Source organism: Eleutherodactylus coqui, chromosome 7 (assembly GCF_035609145.1).
Source record: "Eleutherodactylus coqui strain aEleCoq1 chromosome 7, aEleCoq1.hap1, whole genome shotgun sequence".
NCBI classification, from domain to species: Eukaryota; Metazoa; Chordata; class Amphibia; order Anura; family Eleutherodactylidae; genus Eleutherodactylus; species Eleutherodactylus coqui.
In genome coordinates, this window is record NC_089843.1 from 29,714,835 (window position 1) to 29,742,621 (window position 27,787).

Below are 27,787 nucleotides of genomic sequence, written 5' to 3' on the forward strand. Positions count from 1 at the left end.
GAGGGGGCTAGGATTTTACCTAATGTCTTACTTTTCCTAAAGATCAAACTCAGGTTGAGAGAGAGTTCTTCTGTTAGGAATAGGTCCCCTTTTACGATATTCCAACGATTTTTTAATATATCTCTCAATTCTTTTTGTTTGGAGTTAAATCTTGTAATAAAGCAGATATCAAATTTATTTTTGAATTTTTTGGATCCTGTTTCTTTTGATGTTGTTCCTTTGACATTTATTTATAAAGATCTTCCCTCACTCATGGCCATTTCATAAGAGGATTGTATTAGGGTTTCTGGGTACTTTTTTCCCTAAACCTACTGCGCAAGATCTCAATTCCTCAATGGTTGTGCAATTTCGTCAGATGTGCTTAAATTGTCCAAAGGGGACATGTAATTTCCACTTTTTAGCTAAAAAGCTTTTAGCATCCACCTGTTTAATATGTGTTTTAGTATAAATATTTCCTGGAAGTTACTGAACAGTACAAGACATTACCAGGAGACCAGGCTACTAAATTAAAAGAGGATTTCCATCACCTAATTGAGGATGCATTTGCAAAAAATTGTATCATGAAAGAAGAGAAAAACTTCCTATCCCCAGCTTACTCCGGGTAAGCTTATTTTTACAACTTACCTGAAATATACAAATCCTTTTCAAAATCCCCTGGGGGACCTATTATTGTGGGTATAGGCTCCCTTACGAGCTACCTATTGCAATATATTGATAGGCTGCTAAAAAGAATAGTTACGAACCTTACCACCTATCTAAAGGAAACTTCACATCTCCTATCCCTGCTACAGATATCCTGGAAAGAAACATGCATCGTAACATGGCTAGGAACGCAGAACAGACAGCAGACAGGTAATCAGGACTTGGCCCATTTCCTTATATATATATGTCTGTTTAATTTATATGTTTTTATGCTTGACAAAGTCTTACCCAAAAGCCCAACGCGTTGCATTCATTTAATAAATATCTGTCACTGTGAATTTGGAACATCTCCTGTACCTTTGGCTTCACTATATGCCTTCTGGGATTGGGGGGTGCCGAGGACAGGGCACCCCAGCGAAGCAAGTTAATTAAATATTTTTTAATATTGCTGCAGCGCTGGGGGCTCTCCCCCCCTCTCCCCGATACACTACATCTGCTGGAGCATGAGTTCTCCGCACTCCAGTAGGTCACATGATTCACTCTATGATGTCACTTATTATTCTGGGAATGAATATACCTAAGATTGTGTATAATACCAGCCTTACTCATCTGTACATTTATCTCTTTGCAGTATCAGGTTTGGGGGACTCATACAACCTCAGGCTTTTCTCTTCGCCATTTATAATATTAACCAGAATCCTGACATCTTACCCAATATTACACTGGGATACCATCTTTATGAGACATGCTCAGATGGACAATTGGCAATACGCTATGTTTTACATCTTCTGTCTGGTCCTAATAAGATGATACCTAATTACTCATGTACAGGCCGTGGCCAGCTGGCCGGTGTTATCGGAGATCGCCACTCATCTACCACTATTCTAGCAGCACAACTCCTTGGCCTATATGGATATCCTCAGGTATTATATACTCTGGGCATTAGGACACAATTATTATCTAGATTGTGTAGGATTGTGATGTCAATGAGTTGCACTTTAGTGCCAAAAAAATTATTATTTATTTTCAAAGTTGTATTTTTCCAACAGCGGACAGGGCTTAGTGCTAGAGGTCGTCACGGCTCACGATCTGTCATACTTATTACACTAGGGAAGAAGCCGGTGTAAACTCTAGCTGAACTATATGCCAGTTTATAGCGGCTCTAGATCTCAGATTCCATTTGACACAAATGTAAACCCAGCTTGTAGAGCGGTAGGGGAAGAACCATATGGACATATATGTGTACACACACTATGTTATATGGGTTTGAGAAAAGAGACATTTAGAGATCTCTGAAACACATTGTGTATCTGTAAGATCTTTCTTTATTAACCCCCTAGTGACCGGCCTATTATTTGCACCTTAATGACCAATCTATTTTCTTAATCATTTTCATTGGCGTATTGATAGATCCATAACGTCTCTATTTTTTCGTTGACATAGCCGGTTGCCAACCTGCTTTTTATGGGGCAAATTGCTCTTTTAATGGCATTACTTTAGGTTATATGTTAAGCATTTATAAAAGCTTAACATAAATGTTTAGGTTATATAAATGCTTAGGTTATATTTTGTTAAGCATTTATAAATTTGGGGTCCTGGCAGGGTGGTAGTTAAACTTGTGTGTTGTGGATAAAACAAGCTCAGAATTTTCTGAGCCCATGTTATTTGTGGTTGTTATGTTTTTGCAGAATGATTGTTCCTTTTTGCGTGCAGAATTGGTGTCAAAAAGACTTTGCATTGGCATGAAAAATGAGTTCCTAGGCCTGATATCGCGCTCGCCTATGTGAATGTAGCTTCAGTTGTGTAACTTGAGAAAAATTAGGCCTCTTGTTGTCCTTCAGTTGTATGTACATGTCCTTGTTGTGTGTGTTACACAGCCCCAGCGTCCACCAACGGACCCCCTAGCAACTGTTCAAGCACATTATATAGTAAGCAGTAGGTGGGTCCTTTACAGAAAATATATCTTTCAGCATATTTGCACACCAAAAGTTCCCATAGAAGTCAATGGTGATGCACAAATGCATATGCAATATGCTGGGGGATGCATGAAACACTGCATAATTGCACAGAAAAAAAGAACACATCTTGAACTCATTAGACTAATTAGCCATTTCAATGACTGGGAGCATTGGTGGGGTTTTTTCCGCACGCACAAATGCACATTTTTCTTGTGGTGTTATGGATTACCGATGACGTCCTACTAAGTAACTGACTGAGAACAATCTGTACAAAATGATTTTAGTTTTCTGTGTTTTGCAGATCAGCTATGGCACCTCCGACCCCTCATTATCTGATAGACTCCTCTATCCTCATGTTTTCCGAATGGTCCAAAATATCCACATCCACAATATTGTGATCACCAAACTGCTGGAGCACTTTGGCTGGACCTGGGTTGGGATTATAGTAATGGATAATGAAACTGGAGAGAATGAGCTGCAAGTACTAACAAAGTACATGAAAGAGCGCGGGATCTGTGCTGCCTTCATCATAACAATTAGAGAGGGAAATTATGACAAGATTTTACAAGCTTTAAAGAATCCACAAGTCTCCATCATTATAATGTGCGGGATCTACTCTGCTGATATACTTGATTTACTACAATATTCCGTATTTATATTTTTAGACAACACCCTCATCTTTTCACCATCCTGGATCTCTATTAATCTTAAAGGGTTAAATGTAGGACAATTGGTATTTAATGGAAGTCTAGCTGTGAAGTTTTCATCACCTTTTCTAGGTCTGGAGGATTTTCTAAAAATGTACATGAAATATAATGATTTGAACCAAGAACCATCCTACTGGACATTTGTAAATTATATAGTGAAGACTTATGATACAAATTCCTTCATATCAGACTATGACCTCAATAAAGAGCACAACTACACTCAGAACTATACTGTACCAAATCTGAGGGATAGCCTAATATCAGGGGTCGTCCCAAGACTGTATTCTGCAGTAGAAATTCTGGCAAAAGCTCTACATGAAATGTTCTTATTTATAAAAGACAAATATGAAGAAAACTCAATAACTGGATTTATACTCTACAGACAGAAGTTACAGCGCTACATACAAATGATGGCGTCCTCACCAGATTCAATGAGACCTTCATATTACTTTAATGAGCAGGGAGAAGCCGTACATCCATATAAGATAATAAACTGGTTATATACAGGAGATGCCATACAGGAGGTTGAAGTAGGAAATTTTACTCCGTGGGCCGTCAGTGGGGAAAAGCTTCACATAAATCAGCAGTCTATAACATGGAAGCACACAAAGGGGGTGAGAAGAGTTATATTATGTAGGTGATTATGTAAATCTTGTCCGCTCTATAACATTATTATATAGTTTACATGCTCTTATCATACATGTGTGTTTTCTCTTTATAGTAGAGGTTCTTGTCTTTTCCTACAGATCCCAGTATCCCGCTGCTCCGACCAATGTTCACCTGGAAGCAGGAAAAAGAAAAGACAGATAATCCATATCTGCTGCTATGACTGCGTCCCGTGTGCAGAAGGGGAGATATCCAATATAACCGGTATATGGTGGTATGTGCAATAGGTGATGATGACAATGGTGTATCAAAAGGATGTACATAGGAAATAAATAAGTGAACCCTTTTGAATTACCTGAATTTCTGCAATCATTACTAATAAAGTGTGTCAGGTCCATCACAATTATTGACAAATAGAAAACATAGTCAAGCTAAAGACAAAGACATTCTACCACAACCTGAATTCATGGTGTCCTAAAGCCCTCCGTATTCTTAAAGCAGATCACTAAGGAGCGACTGAGAGGGAAGATGGAGTGATGAATTTGCACACAAGGGATATTATGTTAGAAAATTGTGTGGATATCGACTTAGACATGAAATTATGGGCCAAGCTACTCGCCAGAAGACTTGAGCCTCTCATGCCTGGCTTGATCGATATCGAACAGGCGGGCTTTGTCAAGGGAAGGGAGGAGAGAGACAACTGCGTTAGATTACTCCACGCGACCCGCTACGAACAACATCATAAGATACCACTAGCCTTAGTAGGCACTGACGCGGAAAAGGCTTTTGATCGAGTAGACTGGCGGTATATGGAAAGAGTCTTATATCACTTTAACTTCCCATCTGAGTTTATCCGAGCAGTGTTCTCTCTCTATGCGTGCCCCTATGCTAGACTCAAAATTAATGATATCCTCTCCCCCCCTTTGATATAAGAAATGGTACTTGGCAGGGCTGCCCCCTATCCCCCTCCCTTTTCATCTTGGCATTAGAACCAATGTTATTGAAGGTCAGACAGGACTAGACAATCCGAGGACTGTCGCTTGACGGCCAATCCCTTCATACAGCGGCATTTGCTGACGACATCGTCTTCCTAGTAACTGACCCACAAAAGAGCCTACTGCGTCTTATAGAATTACTGGAGCAGTTTAGCTCCGTATCCAACTTTAAAATTAACTTCGCGAAGTCAACAGTGCTTTTTGTATCTATTCCCGAGAACAATGTAAGCTATTAAGAACCAATTCCCCATTTATATGGTCGTCCTCCTCGTTGGACTTCCTCGGTATTAAGCTGCCCAAGCACGCAGAGGACCTATATAAAGAAAACTTCACCCTCCTGTTGAGCCAAATTAAATATCTCCTCAAATCCTATGATGTGCCATTCATATCATGGTTTGGCAGGAAAAATATAATCAAATCATATATTTTACCTATCATTTTATATAAAATTAGAATGCTCCCAATTCACCTCCCAGCCAACTTCTTCAAGACAATACGCTCGGCTTTTTCGAGTTTCGTGTGGAGGCAGAGGAGGCCAAGACTGGCACATAAACTGCTGACTAAGAGGAGCTCCTAGGGAGGTATTGATCTCCCGGATACGTACGACTTCTACCGAGCGTCCCAACTATGATACTGGATAGACTTGTCACAGGGCTGCAGAGATACTCTTTTGACCACGCTGGTGGGGGATTACAGTGCAGTCGCACTGTCTGAGGACTTCTGGCTCCCGTCGGGGTCCCGCTATAAAACAAAAGCTTTCAACCCGTTACTCAGAGGTCCCTGCGGGGTGTGGGATGAGCTGAGAGCGGACTTGCGTCGCTCCCCCATCCTCCCATTGCACAATATTATCAATACGCTAGGTCTCTCGCCGGAACCGAGCACTGCTTCAGTCTGGAAAAGATTTAAATCGTTCACGATAGCTGATCTCCAAGCCCACCTCATCTTCATCCAGCAATCATTTTAAACAGACTACTACCATCTGAAAAATTCTCCTTCCTACACCGAGCCCATAGACTGGGGATACTCAAGAAATTCCTCCTAACATTTAGATCCACTAGGCCACGGACCTCCTTTGAGAAGGCCCTAGTTGAAAATAAAGCCTCCCTCAAGAAAATCTCCTTCCTGCGGAAAAACTTTATAACTGCCCCCTCATTTTATAAACCAGCATTCCTCACCTCGTGGGAGAGGGAGTTGAACATTGCACTTTTAACAAGCGATGTAGAGGCGATTCTAAAAACCTCCTTCGGGAGATCTCCATGTATACTCGCTCAGGAATCACATTATAAACTATTAGCCAGATGGTATTGGACCCCCCCCCCCCCCAATGGCTGCATGACCACAACCTCGCAACCCAGGGTTCTTGTTGGAGATGCGGGAGGGATACTGGATCATACCTACACCTCTGGTGGACGTGCCCATTAATAACCTCCTTTTGGAAAGAGGTAGAGAAAACTATTCAGAAACTGTCCCCGAATTTATCCATCTCACCAGACATGGTCCTCCTGTGGAGACCGTCACACCAGTTCCATCCTCTGAGGGACAAACTATTAGCCCTTCTATTTGATGCAACAAAATCCTTAATACCCTCTCTTTGGATGCAAAACACACACCCCTCGCTCAGACAATGGAAAGATAGAGTTGATAATCTCTATAATTTCGAAGAGCTACACAGTTGGTCCACAAACTCCCACGATAAATTCACTCAAATCTGGGCGTCATGGATGAGGCTTAGGCGACTGGTGTGCTGGGACGAGTGAGACGGAGCCCGTCGGCCCCTGGAAGGTTTCCCACCCTATACACCCTAATACCCCCCCTGCCCCCTCCCTTTCTACACCCCCCCCCTACGTCTGTACTCCCTAGTGTATTTTTGTCTTCTGTTGTCCCCCTGTTTGTCCTGTTCGAGGCTTTCAAGTTACGCTTAGGTGCAAAGAGAGACCCTTAGTTTTTGACATGGTCATATATGCAGCATGATAACTGATCTCGACGACAGCCGTTAAGCGATGACTCATAATAGTGACACATTATTTCTATGTAACCTCTCTAGTCTTTTCTGGATGATGTATGCCAATGATTAGCCTATGTCTTGTACCCCTTGTATGGTATCAAAAATCTTTAATAAAAATTTGATTTGAAAAAAAAAATAAAATTGTGTGGATGGACTCACCCGGCGTACCAAAGTCACCCTTAGTTAGGGGTGCTCTGGTACGTCCACGATCCTGATATGCAAGTTATAGGGTATATCATATGCTGGTTCTTAGGAGATTCAGTAGTGGTGAGCATTAATGGGTATCTGATTATGGAGATATCAGACAACAGGAATATAACAGAAATTAGTACACTGTGAAGAACTTACTTCACAGGGAATGCCTCAGAAGAGTGAAAGAAGCAGGAAAGAAGTTGTAGATACCACCATGCAATTACAGGTGCTTTATTCCAAGAAGTACGTGGAATGCGTTTCAGCTCAAAGGTGAGCCTTTTTTCAAGCATACAAAGCATAAAAAAAATATAGGATATAAAATTACAAATAACATAATTGAATACCTTGTGAAATCTCCTAATCATGTCTTGCAGGTTATTGGGATCGAGGCATCTAGTGATGACGTTGCACACACACAATGTCCGTACGTCCTGACCGATTGGGACGCAGGTGTGTGCTCCATTGGAGAACGCGATGATGGTGATAGCGTGATAGCGTCATTATGTCCTGACCTATTGGAACACAGGCGTGTGCTTCATTAGAGAATACAATGACGTCGATAATGTAATAGCATCATAGAACGTCTTGCTGTAGGCGTTGCTGCATATTAGAAGCATGCAGTGTGGTAACATGTAAAGGGATTGGAACAGAATTGGGTGTTCCCCTTGATAGAATACTGCTGTCAGGGCACTACAGGACGTCTCATAAAATACATACCATCTTTATCATTATTGAATTATACGTCCTATGCTGAATGTGAGCCAAGGGTTCCATACCATATTTCATTAATTTGGTTTCCCTATTATAAAGTACATAATTAATAGCAACAATGTGGTTAGCCTATAATAGTTATAGCACAAGGGACAATCAGGTAGACATATGATATCAGATAGACATATAACATTAGTTATTCAATATAAAGTAGGTCTAATGTATATAATGAATATAATAACTGACAACAAAGGTGTTATATTATAGATATTAAATAGCCACTAAAGTGTATAATATAAATGGAAACTAAAGCTAGTAGATAAGAAAAATACCAATGCGGAAAGGGAATGGATATTACATAAATTTTAAATAAATTATGTATACATTAATACTTAGAATAAATAGATTCAAATATATAAAAATGGCTATAATTAGAGATGAGCGAGCACCAAAATGCTCAGGTGCTCGTTGCTCGAGTCGAGCTTTCCGCGATGCTCGAGGGTTCGTTTCGAGTAACGAACCCCATTGAAGTCAATGGGCCACTCGAGCATTTTTGTATATGACCCATGCTCTGCTAAGGTTTTCATCTGTGAAAATCTGCAAAACCTACGAAAGTGATGGAAACGACACAGAAACGGATAGGGCAGGCAAAGGGCAACATGCAGGGCTGCATCTCAGTCTCCCAGGTCTCACTATTATGCCACAATAGCGGCAAGAGTGGGCCCCCCCTAACAATTTTTACTTTGGACAAACCCTCATTAGCAAGGCACACCTTAGCTAAGCACAACACTACCTGCAACCAAGCACAATCACTGCCTGCGGGTAACACAGACGGTACATAAATAAATCCCATTGCAGTGCCCCGCATAGCTGAGGTTATGTGAGAGGAAATACATGTTGGCCTCGGCCCACAATCCATGCCCTAGTCAGTTGGGGTTTTTTGGGGGGGCCAGATAGGTAGAACACCGCGATGGGAAGATTAGTGCACACATAGTATACACAGACCCCTGTAATATTCCTGTAGCAAAGGTATAAGCTGACCCCAGTAACATTTATGTTGCAGAAGTCTAGGGAGACCCCATTAACATTTCTGTAGTAACAGTATAGACAGACCCCAGTAACATTTCATTAGCAGAAGAATAGGCAGACCCCTGTAACATTTATGTAGCAGCAGTATTGGCAGACCCCTGTAACATTTATGTAGCAGCAGTATTGGCAGACCCCTGTAACATTTGTGTAGCAGCAGTATATGCAGAGCCCTGTAACATTTCAGTAGCAGCAGTACAGGCAGAGCCCAGTATTTGTAACTTTTCAGTAGTATCAGTATAGACAGACCCAAGTAAAATTTCTGTTGTAACAGTATAGACAGAGCCAAGTAACATTTCTGTAGTAATAGTATAGGCAGACCCCTGTAACATTTCTGTAGCAGCAGTATAAGCAGACCCCTGTAACATTTTTGTTGCAGAAGCATAGACAGACCCCTGTAACATGTCTGTAGTAGAAGTATAGGCAGACCCCAGTAAAATTTCTGTAGCAGCAGTATAAGCAGACCCCCTGTAACATTTACGTGACAGAAGTATAGGCAGACCGCTGTACCATTTTTGTAGCAGAAGTATACGCAGACCCCCTGTAACATTTACGTGGCAGAAGTATAGGCAGACCCCAGTAACATTCTTGTAGCAGAAGTATAGGCAGACCCCTTTAACATTTATGTGGCAGATGTATAGGCAGACCCCAGTAAAATTTCTGTAGTAATAGTAGAGGCCAACCTCTGAAACATTGGGACACCATGAGCGTAGGCGAAGGTCGGGGAAAAAAGGTTGTATAGGAGTGTAGGCGTGGGCCCTAAAAATTAGTGTACCAAGTTATCAACCGAGAGGGCAGGTGAGACCCATAAACATTTTTTTAAAGATACAGCTCACTGTTGCTTAATTTGTAACAGAGCCTGGAGGCAGCCCTGTTGAAAAAATTGTTTCATGTTACAGTCTCAATACTTTTGAAACTCAGAAAAATTGTAAAAACATTGGTAGATGTAGATGAGCCTTTTGGGCCACAGAAAAATTGGCCGTTCAGCGCGATGACATGTTGTTTCTGTAGGGGGAGTAGCAGGAGGATGACTAATGTCAGAGACAGATTGACAAAGCTAAATGCCCCATTTTACCGGTGATAGAGAAGAGTGCTTTTATCTGCGGTTGCAACAAAAAGAATCTTTAGGTTCTGTTGCTCTCCGTCGGTGGAGAAGAGAAGTCTGGGGAAATCCAGGCTTTGTTCATCTTTATGAGTGTGAGCATGTCGGCACTGGCAGTTGACAGGCGGGTACGCTTGTCCGTGATGATTCCCCCAGCTGCACTAAACACCCTTTCTGACAAGACGCTAGCGGCAGGGCAAGCCAGCACCTCCAGGACATACAGAACAAGTTCGTGCCACGTGTCCAGCTTTAACACCCAATAGTTGTATGGAGCAGAGGCATCACGGAAGACGGTGGTACGATCGGCTACGTACTCCCTCACCATCTTTTTACAGTGCTCCCTCCGACTCAGCCTTGACTGGGGAGTGGTGAGGCAGTCTTGCTGGGGAGCCATAAAGCTGGCAAAGGCCTTGGAGAGTGTTCCCCTGCCTGCGCTGAACATGCTGCCTGATCTCTGCGCCTCCCCTGCTACTTGGCCCTCAGAACTGCGCCTTCTGCCGCTAGCGCTGTCAGATGGGAAGTTTACCATCAGTTTGTCCACCAGGGCCCTGTGATGTTGCATCACTCTCGAACCCCTTTCCTCTTCGGGAATGAGAGTGGAAAGGTTTTCCTTATACCGGGGGTTGAGAAGGGTGTACACCCAGTAATCCGTAGTAGCCAGAATGTGTCTAACGCGAGGGTCACGAGAAAGGCAGCCTAACATGAAGTCAGCCATGTGTGCCAGGGTCCCAGTACGCAACACATCACTGTACTCACTAGGAAGATCACTTTCAGGATCCTCTTCCTTCTCTTCCTCGTCCACAGGCCATACACGCTGAACAGATGGGAGGCAAGCAGCATGGGTACCCTTTGCAGTGGGCCAAGCTATCTCTTCCCCCTCCTCCTCCTGCTCCTCCTCCTCCTCCAAAACGCGCTGAGATATAGTCATGAGAGTGCTCTGACTATCAAGTGACATACTATCTTCCCCCATCTCCTGTTCCGACTGCAAAGCGTCAGCCTTTATGCTTTGCAGCAAACTTCTCAGCAGGCAAAGCAGAGGAATGGTGAAGCTAATGATTGCAGCATCGCTGCTCACCATCTGGGTAGACTCCTCAAAGTTTCCGAGGACCTGGCAGATGTCTCGGTAAAGAATTGGGGAGGCTGACTCCCACTACGCCGCCCATGTTGGAGTTGGTATTCCAGTATTGCTCTACGCTGCTCATACAGCCTGGCCAACATGTGGAGCTTAGAGTTCCAGCGTGTGGGCACGTCGCACAGCAGCCGGTGCTCTGGCAGATTAAACCGATGTTGCAGGGTCCTCAGGAAGGCAGCGTCCGTGGTGGACTTGCGGAAATGTGCGCAGACGCGGCGCACCTTGCCGAGCATGTCTGACAAGTGCGGGTAGTTTTTCAGAAACCGCTGAACCACCAGATTGAAGACGTGGGCCAGGCATAGCACGTGTGTGAGGCTGCCGAGCTGCAGAGCCGCCACCAGGTTACGGCCGTTGTCACACACGACCATGCCCGGTTGCAGGCTCAGCGGTGAAAGCCAGAGGTTGGTCTGCTCAGTCAGACCCTGCAACAGCTCGGGGGCCGTGTGCCTTTTGTCACCTAGGCTGAGTAGCTTCAGCACGGCCTGCAGACGCGTGCCCACCGCTGTGCTGCCACGCCACACTGACTGCTGGCGACGTGCTGCTCACATTTCTTAATTGAGAGGTAGAGGTTGCGTAGGAGGAAGAGGAGGAAGAGGGTTTAGAGGAGGTGGCATAGACTGCCGCAGATACCAGAACCGAGGAAGGACCTGCAATTCTGGGTGTGGGTAGCACGCGTGCGGTCCCAGGCTCTGACTCGGTCCCAGCCTCCACCAAATTCACCCAATGTGCCGTCAGGGAGATATAGTGGCCCTGCCCGCCAGTACTTGTCTACGTGTCGGTGGTTAAGTGGACCTTCCCAGTAACCGCGTTGGTGAGGGCACGATTGATGTTGCGGGAGACGTGCTGGTGTAGGACTGGAATGGCACACCGGGAAAAATAGTGGTGACTGGCGACCGAGTAGCGTGGGACCGCCGCCATCATGTTTTTGAAAGCCTCTGTTTCCACAAGCCTGTACGACAGCATCTCCAGGCTGATTAATTTGGCAATGTGCTCATTAAAAGCTTGAGCACGTGGGTGCGTGGCAGCGTATTTGCGCTTTCGCTCCAACGCTTGCGCTAGCTGGACGCTGTGCTGAGAGACATTGCTGGATGGGGTCAAGGACAGCGCAGGAGAGGGTGTGGGTGCAGGCCGGGAGGTGCTCGTGCCTGTGTCCTGAGAGGGGGGTTGGATCTGAGTGGCAGGTTGGGGCACAGGGGAAGAGGCAGTGGTGCGACCCGGAGGCGGTGAACGGCCTTCGCCCCACCTTGTGGGGTGCTTGGCCATCATATGCCTGTGCATGTTGGTGGTGGTGAGGCTGGTACTGGTGGCTCCCCAGCTGATCTTGGCGCGACACAGGTTGCACACCACTGTTCGTCGGTTGTCCGTGCTCTCACTGAAAAACATCCACACCTTTGAAGACCAAGCCTCTGCAGGGGTGCTTTGGGAAACAGTTGGGGGAGTCTTTGCTCTTGCCCTGCCTCTACCCCTGGCTACCCCACTGCCTCTTCCAACCTGTCCTGCTGCTGCACTTGCCTCCCCCTCTGAAGACCTCTCCTCAGTTGGCTTAACGAACCAGGTGGGGTCTGTCACCTCATCGTCCAGCGGCCCTCCCTCCGAATCCTCTGTGCGCTCCTCCCTCGGACATACTGCCCTTACTTCTACCTCACAGATAGACAACTGTGTCTCATCATCATCGATCTCCTCCCCCACTGAAAGCTCTTGAGACAGTTGCCGGAAGTCCCCAGCCTCATCACCCGGACCCCGGGAACTTTCCAAAAGTTGGGCATCGGTCACAACAAACTCCTCAGGTGGGAAAGGAACCATTCTTTCCCAATCAAGGCAGGGGCCTGAGAACAGTTCCTGGGAGTCTGAATGCTCATCAGAATGTGTGAGGAGGCTGGGAGGAAGGAGGAGCAGCAGCGAGAGGATTCAGATTTGCAGTAGTGGACGGCGAAGAAGACTGGGTGGTCGATACATTGCTGGATGCATTTTCTGCCATCCACGACAGGACCTGCTCACACTGCTCATTTTGTAATAAAGGTCTACCCCCTGGACCCAAAGATTGTGATATAAAGCTGGGGACCCCAGAAACTTGCCTCTCTCCTAATCCCGCAGCAGCCGGCTGCGATTCATCTGGACCAGAAACTTGGCCTGTGACCTCACCCTCACTTGGACCTCCGCGTCCTCGCCCGTGTCCATGGCCATGTCCTCTAGGCCTACCCCTACCCCTCAGCATGGTGTATTTCGAATAGAGCAGACACAGAGCGATCTGAATAATTATGCAATTAGTGGCGTGCAGTTGGAGGCTGACAGCGGTTATGTTACTCACACTGCTGTCCGCAAAAAATTATGCGCAAGGCTGCAAAAAGGCCTAGCTGGGTAATAGTGAGCCACTACAACTCCCAGCAGCCACACAGTAAACTGCACATGGTCACAGGTAGCCCTAAGAAGGAGCTTTTTTGGGGTACTTGTTGACAGGATTCTACACTACCACTGTCCCTGCCTCACCAGTACTGCCCCTTTACTCTGTATAATTGACTGCAGACTGAGAACGCAATAGTCTGCACAGCCCAAGATGAAAAAAAAAATTGTGCAAAACTGCTTCCCGCAGCCACAGCAGTAATGCAGATGGTCACAGGTAGCCCTAAGAAGGATCTTTTTTGGGGTACTTGTTGACAGGATTCTACACTACCACTGTCCCTTCCTCCCCAGTACTGCCCCTATACTCTGTATAATTGACTGCAGACTGAGAACGCAATAGTCTGCACAGCCCAAGATGAAAAAAAAAATTGTGCAAAACTGCTCCCAGCAGCCGCAACAGTAATACGCACGGTAAGATGTGGCCCTAAGAATGACTGCTGGGGTTCTTGAAGACGCTAACAGTAGCATAACACTCTCCCTATAGCAGGAACAGCAGGAACAGCACTCTCCCTAATCTCTGCCAGTATGTGTCTGAGGCGAGCAGTGGGCGGGACTGCTTTAAATACTCAGCGGTCACTTGATCTCACCAGCCACTCATTGCAGGGGGGTGGGATAGGGCTGGGACGTCACAGGAGGAAGTTGTAATGCCTTCCCTGCATGTCTATTGGCCAGAAAATGGCGCAAAACATGCAGGGAAGGAAATGGAATTGACTCGAGTACCGCGTGGTGCTCGTCTCGAGTAACGAGCATCTCGAGTACCCCAATACTCGAGCGAGCATCAAGCTTGGACGAGTACGTTCGTTCATCTCTATTAACAACCCTTTTATTTATCTTAGTAATAACTTTTTAGTTTCTTCTTTTGTTTTTGGTGGTCTATAGAAAACCCATATCAGAATTTTGTTAATTTTCGCTCCCTGAATCTCTACCCACAGATATTCCACATGTTTATCACCTACCCCTATCTTCCTACCTCCATTCTATCCACTAAAGCACCACGCCATGATGTACGGATGCAGGACTGTGTCTTTTTAAAACCCGCAAATATACTTTTATAGTATTTGCAAGGACCAATTACACCTCTCCAGGTGATGATGGAAGGACCCCTGTCCCTTACTAATCAGGGAAAGTGGGGAATCTCTGCCTAAAAGCAAGGTAATCGTCCTGATAAGGTCAGCCCCACTGTCTTCATCTGGGACCTGGCTATCCCTGATTAGGAGCTTGGAGAGATGAACTAAAAACACACAAAGGACACAACACTGTTCACACTCACTGAATACAGAACAGGACTGGATATGTCTGGCCACCTTGCACAGACATAACACGTCACTGTTCACACCAACATACAGAGTAACACAACCCACACAGAATAGAACTGCACATAAAGCACATGTCTGGCCACTCGCACAGACATACCACACACGTCACTGTTCACACCTACATATCAGGTTGTGCATACAACATATAACAGGAACCCAGCGCTCACATGCATACAGATGGTGAACCATAGCCAGTCCAAGTGTCCTCACTCCAAGTGAATAGAAAGTCAGCCAGCGTGCTGACATAGGGAACAGTGTCAGACATCACCCATCTGACACACACATAAGACATAAGACGTCTGGAGGCCGCACCTGCCAAGGGGTAGGGAGAAACCTGTGAATGTGTGCTTCTGTTAAGTCATCATACAACACACTACTCAATGCATGCACCCCAGAACGCAAAGAGGGGACGGACAGCAGGTGTCCAAACTGACTTTAAGGGAAGAGAGAGGGACATTACAGACAAGCATGCACCACCAGCTCTAAGTGGGCTCAACACAGAGTAAAGCACTAAAATGACCAGCAATCTTTCACAAGAGTTTGCTGGTATTTATCTGTCGCAGGTGAGGGGGATTGACTGGTGGAGAATACCACACCCAGCCAGCTCAATTAACCCCTACCTGTGATGGTGTGCACAAGGAAACCTGTAGAACCACAGGTCCCAGACGCACAATCTTAACATGTATTTATTCTTCTAGCCTTGGCATTAAGTAGGATTTAACATACCGACACCCCTCTTCCCCTTCCTGAGTTCCATGTTTTTTTCTGAAGAGATTGAAACTCTATAAATTCACTGCCCAATCGCACTTATCATCAAGCAAAGTTTCTGTTATTTCTATTGTGTCTTAATTTTGATAAGACATTCTCTTTCACTTTACAGATCAGACTTCTTGTATTCGTTACCATACCATTTATACAGTTGTTCTTTGTATTTATATTCATTATGTTACTTACGGTCTTATTAGCTGTTCTATGAGTTCTAACTGTACTAACCCCACCCCCCGCTCAACCTACCCATTCCCATTCCTTGGTCGCAGGTCACTGTCTACATTGTCTTCGTCCCTATTGCTCTTTTTGCCTTCCCCCAGCCCCTAGTTTAAGTACTCCTGTAGCCATGAAGATGAAGTAATAATAGACAAAAAATGATGCAACTCCTCTATTTCTTATGGGGAGAGACATCACACCTAAAAAAGAAAACAAAAATGAAAAGAAAGCCAATAGAGATGAGTGAGCATGCTTGTTTAAGGCTGCTACTTGATCGAGTAGCGGTCTTATTGAGTAACTGTGTATTGGCCCGAGTAGCATGCAGTGGGGGTGGGGAGCAGGGGGAGCCAGAGGGAGCAGGAGGAGAGTAAGAGATCTCTCTCCCCCCCTCCCCACTTTCCCCCAGGTGGCCCACGCTGCCCCCCCCCCCCCCCCCCCACATGCTGCTCGGGCGAGTACACAGTTACTCAATAAGACTGCTACTCGATCGAGTAGCAGCCTTAAACGAGCGTGCTCACAAATCTCTAAAGCCAACAATCTTTGAAATTCAAGGCAGCTATCCATTCATAACCGTACTAGCACTTTTACCACACTGGCTAATGCATTTCAACATTCAAAAGCCACTATAGACTAGTCTACAGGACTCACACCACCTCTAAAACTGCTATAATTGAATTTTTAAATGATAGCTGAGAATAAAGTGAACTGAACATCCCTTCAATCCCAATCATCCTCTTTCGCTCAAGATTCTGTGACTGATCAAGGAAAGAGCTATACTTCAGCATCCTTTAAGATGGACTGGATTGTCTCGCTTTAGAGTCCTAAGTAAAAGGTTTCATCAGATTTTATGGGTAATGTGGCATGTTCCACGCGCGTCTAGGGCGAGGACATGAAGGGCCTGCTACCTGAGGCTTCTCCACCTGGATTTTCACCCTCCTGAGTGCTCCATATGCTTTCTCAAGTGATTTGACCAATTACAATCTTCGGTGAAGCTGGAAGTGGAGTGTTGAAGAGGAAGCCCCATTTGTATATAACATTGGCTGAATCCAGAGCCTGCGTAATTGGCCAGAAGGCTCTCCGTTTAGCCAAGGTTGATGGGGCTGCATCCACGAACAGCTGAACCAAGGTAGGCAGTCCCAGAAGTGTTGAAAAATCCCTGGAAGCCCACAGCGGCTGGTCTCAGACCTTGTAATAATGCAATTTTAGGACTACATCTCTTGGGAGGTCCGGATTAGTAGGACAGGCCAATGCTCTATGGATCAGGTCAATCCTCAGAGATGCTTGATTAATTTGCAGCAATAGAGCAGAAATTAAATTGATTGCTGTCTCTTTGAGGGCTATGATTGATTCCGGTAATTCCCATATATGTATATTGGAGCGACGAGACCTGTTCTCCAAGTCCTCATATTTGGTCTCCAAGAACTCGATTTTAGCTTCCAGATTTGCCACATGGCTTTGATCTGCCTCCATAGTGTCGACAATATCATCTGCCTTTCCTTTTAACTTGTCCATCCTCTGACCCAAGTCCTGGATCTGCTCCAAAAATTTGTTTACTGCGGCTGATAATTTAGTCTTAAAGATTGCCTCTATCTGATCTAGCAGAGTGGAAAGGTCATTGGGGACATGACTTGTTGCCATAGCTAAGTCCCTTTTGAGGGCCCTATGTATTGACCTCAGGTTTCAGTGAGCTCTGAGAAATTGGGGAGGGAAGGTCTGTCTAAGATTGAGAGGTGAACATTTCGGGCAGCGTAGTCCTAGATGGGGTCTGATAGATGCTTAGTGTTTTGTTTTTGTTTTTGGTCATAGATATGTTGAATTCTGAAAATCCACCAAAGGGTGCTAGTATGTGTTGAATTTAATTTTATAACATATCAGAGTGATTATGTCCTGATGGAGCAGAAATTAAGGATATATTCTCCAATCCATCCTATTCTGTTCAAGCACCTTAGTGGTGTCTACTTTCTTAGCAGTGGAACCAAAACTCTGCACTGTATAGACAGTAGGTGGCAGCAGAACCCCATAGAAAAATGTAGGAGACTTGCAAAAAACTGTAATCCAGCCAACTCCGTACAGTCCACCAAACTAGTGATGTATGCCACTCATGTAATAGAAGAAAGATTTATTCATTAGTGGGGTTTTCCTATAAATCTGCACCCCCCCCCCCCCCCCTCCCCAGGAGACTGTGCAAACTGTTCTGTCAGACACACTCTTGGCTGCCAGCCAGAAGCAGTGGGAGATTCCTCAACTTCCTCCCTGGATCTCTCTGTGCCTCTATGTCAAGGACTTCCCGGCCTGCCCTGGCCTTGCCACCCCATGAGTCTTTTCTGCTCCCTAAGAGAGGCTTTACTTATGTAGTCCCTTATAACGGGGAGAAGAGGCACCTCTGCTTCCAGGCACAGAAGCAGCTGCATCTGGTGATGCTGTGTACAGTGGCCTCTTCACTTCCGGTGCTGGCACTCCTGAGACCCGCTCACCTCCTTCTCGGCGATGGCGTCTTACTTAGCAGTTAGCACCACTCCTGTCTTCCAACTCGGGGCTCCACGCTGACTTCCACAGGAGCCGAATGTGGCAGGCAATCCTCCTCCACTTCCGGGAACCCGCGTCCAGAACTCCAACTTGGCAATGCTCAGTACCAGGTAGGCCCCAACCTCTCTCTAGCATTCAGCTTAACGTGGAGGGTCTGAATCTTTTCCTCCAGGTCCGGGAAGAGCAGTGCTGGGGTTATGAAGTCCTGGCAACCCTCCAGGATCCTGGGATAATGCTGCTATTCTCTCCCAGCAATGGAGCTCTTCCAGCTGCTTTGTGGTGTGGAATTCATTCAGTGGTGCCCTGAAAACCAATTTGTGTTCCCTCCATTGTAGGCCTAGCATTGTGTCCTGTCAGCAGATTTGGGATACAATGGGATATTTATGAACACAGAATACAATCTGCGTCAGTTTTTCCTGCTTGAAAAATTTAAAAAGGCCTTGGAAGTTACATATTTGTGGAAAAAAATGAAATATTTATTTTTCACCTGCTTTATAAAAATGTTTGCAAAAATCTGTGGGATTTGAATGCTCAGTACACACCTAGATAAATGGGCTAAGAGGTCGAGATATCAAAATGGCATAATTAGTGGGGGGCGTTCTATCGTTTTGGCAGTTTGATGGTTCTACAAGTGAAAAATGGGGCCTTGAATTTATTCAGTTGTGCCCTGAAAGCCAAAGGGTGTTCCCTCCATTACCGACCTTGTCATGTATCCAGTAAGCAGATTGGGGCTACAATGTATATATTTTAATACAGGAAAACAAGGGTATCCATTTTAGGTCACAAGTCTTCATTCATTTGTGTGCTGTACAAAGAAAACTGTTTTTAAAATGACACAATTGCCAAAAAATTAAAATCATAATTATTTTTCCATCTGCTTGGCTTAGATTCATTAAAAAACTATTGGGTCAAAACATATAGTAAATCCCTTGGTGAATTTGATAAGGTGTATAGTTGTTTTTTTTTTTAAATAGGGTCATTGTGGGAGTCCTCTATCGTTTTGGCAGTCTTCTACAAGTCTGCAATGGGGCCTGAAACACTTTCAAGCAAAATTTATTTTCTGAAAGCACCGGCTGTTCCTTCTGTTCTGGGCCCCCGTTGTGCATTCAGATATAATATTAGGGCCACAATGGATATGTTTCTGAAAACAGAACAAACACTGGTATCCATTTTGTGTTGCAAGTCTTCATTTTCAAGTGCATTATAGAGAAAAAGAACAGTTTTTAAAATGACATTTGCAAAAAACTATTGTGTCAAAATACTCATAACACCCCATTAACCCTTTCCAATCCAATTTGTATCCTGGTTTTCCTAGGGGGCTTACTCTTTTTCTGCTATTATACAAAGGCGCTATATGCTGGCTAAAGCCAGTACTGCATAAAGTGACACGTTGGATAGGCTCCGACAGCAGAGAGGCTGGCAATATACAGTAAGGGAACCCCAACGGACGTCTTCCAACATCGGAGCTGTACAGCCTTAAATCATAATGTCTTCAGAGGTCAGACAGTGGATTGGAAAGGGTTAATGTTAATAACCAATGTTAAATTTGAATGTCTCCTAAAAGGTTTAAAAAAAAAAAATTTTAAAAGTGCTACTAGACCAAAGTACAGTAAAACCTTCACTAGCACTGACATCTACTAAGTTCAATTTTGAGTCAGGCTGTTTTTTTAGCCAAACTTTTGTCTCTAGTAACATAGATTGCCTCTAATAACACTGGCATGTGCCGGCCCACGTGACCTTGCTGCTGAACCTACGTAATCTCCTGCTTAGCCTCTCCTCCTCCTGCTGCTAATGCAACCCCATATTCTCCATCATCGGCAATGGGTAATACACTAGTACAATACAGTACTGTACAATTGCACTCCAATGCAACAGCACAGAGAACACAGTGATAACGCTGAGGACAAATACTGATGTCACCTGCAGTCTTATGTAACACCACAGAAAACAGTAATAATGCTCAAAACAGATGATATACTGCAGTACAGCAGATGTCACCTGCAGTCCTATGTAACAGCATAGAGAACACAGTGATAACGCTGAGGACAGATGATGTAGTAGATGTGACCCACAGTCCTATGCAAATAAGAAAGATGGGAAAATACCTCTACAGCGCTATCTATTGGATGGCAGCATTTCTTCAGATCAAAGTGACTTTATAAGTCATATCAATGACTGGAAATAATAAAGCAAGCCAGAAAACCATGCTCAAACAGACTGTTTCAGGGTGATTGCCCCTCATCAGTGTGCAGCAGGCTTCTAGCTTAATCTGTGAGTGGCCTATGATGTGAAACAGAAGCTGTCTAATGTCTCTTTAAGGAGAGCACCCAAAAAGTGTTTGGAGACACCTAGGGGTGAATGGGTCAAGGAATGGTATAGTCTTTCCCCAAGAAGAGCACCAAGAAGGGTGTGAGGACACCTAAAAGATGAGTAAGGAGACTTTATAAGGCAGTGCTCCTCTGGGAAATTTATGCAAATAAGAAAGATGAAAAAATACCACTACATCGCTTTTTATTGGATGGCAGCATTTCTGCAGATCAAAGTGACTTTATAAGTCTTATCAATGATCGTGAATAAGAAACCAAACCAGAAAACCATGCACAGACAGACTGTCTTGGGGTGATTCCTCTTATCAGTGTGCAGCAGACTTCTGGCTTAATCTGTGAGGTGCCTTTGATGTGGGTCAGAAGCTGTGTTGTGTCTCCTTAAGGAGCACACCCAAAAAGTGCCAGAATCACTTGGAAATTCAAAACCTTTACAGAGTTATTCTAAGTTAAAGTGACACGTGTCAGATTTCCAAAATGTGTCCTGGTCATTAAGTTGTAAACTGGCTTGGTCCCTAAGGGGTTAATAGACTCTTAAAAAAATATGAAGAGTTCAACTGTATTTGTACTATTAATTTTGTTAGGGTCCTTTTAGACAAGCCGATTCTCATTTGAAGGAGCGAACTAGCGAGTGACGTTACAGCTAAGTCGTTCGCTCTCGTGCAGCCTGTTTATACAGGTTGATGCATCATTGGTCGGTTCACATAGGAATCCTTTCAGAATTGTTCAGTCTGGCACATTTGTTGTGTAAGCATATGAGACGGACTGAACGATTGCTGTTTAAATGAAACGTTAAGTGAACGAGCCAACAATGGTTTTTATGGCTGCATAAAATGAATGACAAAGGAAAAGTGCAGGATTCTCGTACATCGGTCAGTCATTGGATTGCACTTAGACCCAACGATTATTGTTCACTACTGCTTGTTTGAATGATTTTTTCAAACGATAATCGTTCCATCTAAAGTCACCCTTACTAGACATGTGCATTAGCCATGACAAAATACCAAAGGAACAATAGAGAGTAATCCACAACCTAGATGTGATAAACATAGTAGTGATGGGATTATATATTTCCCGACTGCAGTCAATAAATTGGTTCTATGTAAGGTGATTTTAATTACAACTAGTGAAAGCAATATAATAAGTTAACCAATGCACAATTGACATTATTGACATCTCAGGGGGTACAGAGCTTTCTGCATGGTTTTCCTCAGGTTACTATCTGCGGAATAGTCACCAGCCACTATAGAGGGTGTAGAACAGTGAAAAAAATAGAACTTAGTAAAGGGTCATTGCTTGGAGTGGAACTACAGGCATTAGGCAGACAAACCAGAGTATGAGTCTGGAGTGTAGTCAGGAAAAAGACAAGATCTGAACTAATCCCGGAGTAGGGCTATAGATGCCAGGCAGATGTTAAGGGCACGGTCAGGAACAAGGTCCAGCTTGGACTGGCCTATTAGTTGGCTAGTGATTTTCCGCCTTGGACGGCACACTAGAATATGCTGGACAACCAGCAGGGGATGAAGGCTGGAGAGGGCCCAGTGTTAGTAAAATCTGCGGTCGCTCAACAGGATGCATGAGTGATAATGTGAAATATTGCATTTGCTAAGTTTCCTTTCAGCCACACTGCATGTCATGTTGGTGCCAGGACCGCAGGGTAGCATTAGAGATTATAGACACATCCAGTCAATCAGCAGCTGTACCTTGGACCTCTAAGGCCTCATGTCCACTTAATAAATTGAATTACCAAATCCGCGCGGGTGTCCCACACACGTGATCCCCGCCCATAGGGATGCATTGGACACCCGCAGGTAAGTAAATACCTGCGGATGTCAATTTTCCCTGCCGCACGGATCGCACATGCGGGAAAACATCTACAGCATGCTCCATTTTTTGCGGGTCTCCCGCGTGGACGGCTATGGAAGCCGTCGGTATCCGCGGCATACCCGCAGCTGAATTTCTGCTCTCCGGCGCGGGAGTGCGGGAGACCAGGAGTTAAAAAAAAAAAAGGGCACGGCGCATGTGCGCAGCACGCTTCTGAGTGCCGAGCACATCCGCCGGGCTGAAGAAAGAAGATCCGGCCGCGACGGAGGGAAGATCCGCTGCGCTTGGACAGGTAAGAAAAATTCAAATTTTCAGGCCTCATGTCGCCAGGAAAGGAGGACCCGCTGCGGGATTCTGCATGGAGAATCCGCGCGGGCCCGAATTTCCTAGTGGACATGAGGCCTAATGCTACCCAGTGGTCCCAGCGCCGACATGACTTGCAGTGAGGCTGAAGGGAAACTAACAAATTCAACACTACACTTTTCTAACTGCCTGTTAGCTCTCCTTCCATTCTGCTGGCCTCACAGGTAAGAAGCTGTTAATTCTGCAGTCAGCGGCCAGCAGACTCAATGATATATTTTGTTGATCTGGCACTCATATACGTCATCCTGAGAACACAAGTCAGGCTCAGCATTTCAGTATAAATCAAGACCTCCAGGATAGGAGGGGTTAAGCCTGCAGGCTGATTTGTAGAGGCCATAGCCAGACACAGGGGGCTGTGAAGAGTGTATATGGGGACATGGGGGAATTCTAGGGTAGATGCGTTTTTTAATTCTGTGTAAGGCCTCAGTCAGACAGGTGTTTTATGTGCGCATGTTACTTGTGTTTGCGATCTGCATCTATTAAGAACTAATGCTTTTCAATGGCAACAGTCACATGCCTGATATTTACCTGCGCACAAAAATGTGCAGTGGTACATATAGGGCAGCAGATTTTAAAACGCAGGTAACTGTGGCATCCGTATTTTTTGGATGTGAAACATCCAGAGGTTTAACCTTGTGCTCAGTGGGGCTGGTGGCAGCAGTGCCGACCACATTAAGAACATACAGTGAAGATCGCAATCCTCTGGCACAGCTGTGACAGCAGTGGCACAGGAGCACGATGTTGTCCGACTGAATTCAATGGAGCAGGCACTATAGCTTGCTCCATTGAAAGCAATGGGCTGCCGGCAAGCCCTGCAGTGATTTTCGGGGAAGGGCTTTAAATATAAGCCCTTCCATGAAAATCATCCCTAAGGTGTTTGAAAAATAATATATATATATACTCACCTCTCCACAGCTGCTGGTCCTCAGGCGCATCCAGCCAGGTCTTTCCCCTGCACTGCTCTGAGGTACTTTCAGCAGGCAGGAATTTAAGATTCCTGCCTGCTGAAAGAGTTGCCTCTGATTGCCTGACCACTGTGGCCAATCAGAGGCAGCACTCAGCCATTGAATGACAGCTAAGTGCTGCCTCTGATAGGTCGCAGTGCTCAGGCAATCAGAGGCAGCATTTTCAGCAGCCGGGGATTTTAAATCCCCACCTGGTGAAAGCACTTTAGAGCAGTGCAGGAAGAAGACCCGGCTGGATGCACCCGAGCCCCGGCAGCTGGGAGAGGTGAGTATATATATATATTTTTTTTTGTTTTGTTTTTTACACATTTTAGGGATGGTTTTCAGGGAAGGGCTTATATTTAAAACACTTCCCTGAAAATCGCTGCAGGGGCTGCCAGCATCTCGCTGCTTTCAACAGAGCCGGCTGTAGGGACAGCTCCATTGAATTCAAAGGGGTAGCATTGCGGTCCTCTGCCACAGCTGTGACATCTATGACAAAGGATTTCTTCATCTCCGTGGGGAGTCCCCTTGCCACTGTATACTGTGACAATGCTGTCACAGTGTCCAGTGACAAAGTAACTCCCCGCAGAGATGAAGAAATCCTCTGCACAGCTGTCACAGCTGTGGCAGAGGATCGCAATCTTCTCTGTATGTCAATGTAACCACCGCCGCTGCCGCCGGCCCAATTGATCAAAGGTGAAACCCCTGGATGTGACAGCATCCAGGGGTTTCACCTCCAAGAAATCAGCGGGCAGTGTACTTTATGTGCGAATAAATGCAGCCAAGTGCGTTTTTTTTCAGCGCGATGCCTGCTTTAGTTAAGCAAATTTTTTGTACTGTTGCGTTCGGCGCACAAAAACTTCCACTTTAAAATGCACATCTGACTGAGCCCTAAAGTGTGCATTCTTTTGCAGGAAATAGCCAGGTTATACCACTATATATGGTGTATAATTTGTACCAGGTGTACATATATAATTATATACAGGAGATACCAGGTCGTAGCAGCATAATCCATATCACTGTATATATGGGATGTATAGCTTATACCAGCTTGAAATATATAATTATATATAGTATATACCCAGGGTATATCAGCATGTTCTATAACACTATACACAGGATGTCTATATATGTACACTAGCTCTACATATAGATATATAAATTATTGGGAGTTACCTAATAACAGGCTGCAGAGTTCCCCAGCATGTGGTCCTCACTTCCACTGAGAGATTGCAGTTATGATTGGTCACAACCACAGTCTATCAGTGGACTGCTGGCCGTGTGATTGTTCTGGCCGGTGGTGCACTGTCAGTGTTGGGGAGTGGAGGAAAAGAGCAAGATATACTATATCTACTGCATTTACTTGATTAACCCAGAAACTATACTATAAGGAGAATAAACTGGTTATATTGTATACAGTGATATAGACCATGCTAATATGTGCTATATGCAAATTACTATATATATCTCCTTGTATATAGCTATATGGACCATGCTGTTATAACGTAGATATCTCCTCTATATAATTATATATGCACAGGTGGTATAAGTTATACATCCCCTTGTATATAGTGATATGGACTATGTTAGTATACGCTGGGGATCTTCTGTATTTGATTTCACACTTTATATATGATTAAAAAATGTATAAAAAATATGCAGTTTTGTGATGTGTCTTTACTTGTGGTTCAAAAATGTAACAACAACCATGAAAACAGCCTTAAGGTCTACAGATTACTTTTCACGTTGCTCAGGAAATGAGTCATGCTGGAAAAGCTTATTCCAAAGGATTATATTATGTATTAAAATCTGTTGTACAGCTGTATGCAGCAGATAGGGGTATGGGTACAGGAGGAGTGGAGTAAGGGGACTGGAAGGGGGGGGGGGGTAAGCGAAACCTTTGCACCTGTATACTTCTACCCAGTGGTAGTTTCAGCACTGTTAGATGTATATGATAGATAGATAGATAGATAGATAGATAGATAGATAGATAGATAGATAGATAGATAGATAGATAGATAGATAGATAGATGTAACATTTAATATGTTATGAAATATTCCTACAGATGCTGAGAGCTGCAATAAATGCAAAAATGATGAATGGCCAAATGAGAAGAGAGACCGATGCCTGCCAAAAGTCCTAGAATTCATCTCTTACCAGAATGACACAATGGCTGCTGTATTTTCCTGTGTCTCGGTCTTCGGATGTCTTGTGACTGGCTTCATATTTGGAATATTTATCTTCTATCAGGACACTCCTATTGTTAAAGCTAATAACCGGAACCTGAGTTATCTTCTCCTGATCTCCATCATCCTCAGCTTCCTCTCTATCTTCTTGTTTCTTGGTTGTCCCAGTGATGTAACTTGTAGATTACGGGAAACCAGTTTTGGGATTTTTTTCTCAGTAGCCATCTCTTCAATTCTCGCCAAGACTGTTATGGTTTGTGTTGCTTTTAAGTCCACCAAGCCTGGAAGCCCCTGGAGAAAATGGCTTAGTGTGAAGCTGCCCTATACCATAGTGCTGTTGTGCTCATCTATACAAGTTGTCATCTGTGTTTTCTGGTTGTGTATTTCTCCCCCATTCCAGAACCTGGACACTCAGTCTTATCCTGGGAAGATCATCATTCAGTGTAATGGAGGATCAGATATCTGCTTCTACTCCATGTTGGGTTATATGGGGCTCCTCGCAGCGGTGAGCTTTTTTCTGGCTTTCATGGTGAGGACATTACCGGACAGCTTTAATGAGGCCAAGTACATCACATTCAGCATGCTGCTGTTCTGCAGTGTCTGGATCTTCATGATCCCGGCTTATCTGAGTACCAGAGGGAAATACATGGTGGCGGTGGAGATATTTGCAGTAATAGTGTCCAATGCTGGACTTTTAGGTTGTGTGTTTTTACCAAAATGTTTTATCATTTTGTTCAAATCTGAAATGAATAGAAAAACTGATCTGCTGGGTAAAAGGAAGTAATGTTTGCAAAATTTTACCCCCTAATAATAAAGAGCAGTAGAGCGTGTACATGTCTCGTCAAACTGCCCACTTCTGGGAAAGTGAAAGCTGCCCAACCACTTATCACATCTCGTCTACACCCCCCCTACCTGTAGTAGTGCTGATGGCCCCATCCTTAAACTCATCAACCCGCCACAATCAATGGAGTAGTAATCGCTCAACCCTACAACTTACCAAGATTCTCCTGACACAGGAGTTACTTATTTCCCACACTGGAGGCCTTCCCTATTCTCTCCACCATCCTCAATTGCTATTATAGTAGCTGCAGTATGAAAATTTACGCAGAACTTTGTTAAAAAGTTTAAAGTATTTATTGAACAATCACAAGTATACAACAAGCACATGGAATTACGCACAAAAATATGTGTTTTATTTTGAACGATGTAGTGGCTAGAATTTATATGCAAACATCATATAATATTCATATTTAGATAGTTTTGGCCCGACTGTGGCTTTGATTTGTATTATGTACCCATTACAGCATGTTAGATCTGGGAATAGGAGCGCACTTGTAAATAAAATTGCTTTAATCATTCCATGTTGTAATATTTCTGCTCTGGAACAGTCTGTTTTTTGGAACAGTGTGGTAAGTTGATTGTTGCGGTATACTACCTTTGATACGCCAGCCCGGTTGCCCAAGTTCTCACCCACAACCCCTGTCCCTGCCTGCTTGCCTCCACTCCTGGGTAACCCCAGGAGGGCAACTGGGCGGTGGTCCTCACTCTCAGTAGGGACCGAAAAGGGACACTGGCGTACCTGGATGGAAAGGGTAGAATACCAACAGAAAAGGCAGATGTAAATAACCAACATGAACAATACTAAGCAGAACTGAGGCAGATGGAAAAACCTGGCGGATAATAGCAAACTATAGCAGACAAGATGACAGGAGAAGGAGACCAACAGAGTCAGACTAATTAGCACACTGAGGGAAACCAATAACTGGCAGTGATTGCAAGT

At 44.5% G+C, this 27,787-nt stretch overlaps 1 protein-coding gene across 1 annotated transcript; it reads left to right on the forward strand.

Moving 5' to 3' along the window:
• The first annotated feature begins 560 nt into the window (after positions 1-560).
• Positions 561-26,791, forward strand: LOC136573463 (vomeronasal type-2 receptor 26-like). The gene is made up of 5 exons (XM_066574754.1): positions 561-601; positions 1,274-1,565; positions 2,902-3,930; positions 4,054-4,177; positions 25,887-26,791. Exons 1-5 carry the CDS (start codon positions 561-563, stop codon positions 26,789-26,791), a joined length of 2,391 nt encoding a protein of 796 aa, XP_066430851.1.
• The last annotated feature ends 996 nt before the right edge of the window (positions 26,792-27,787 follow it).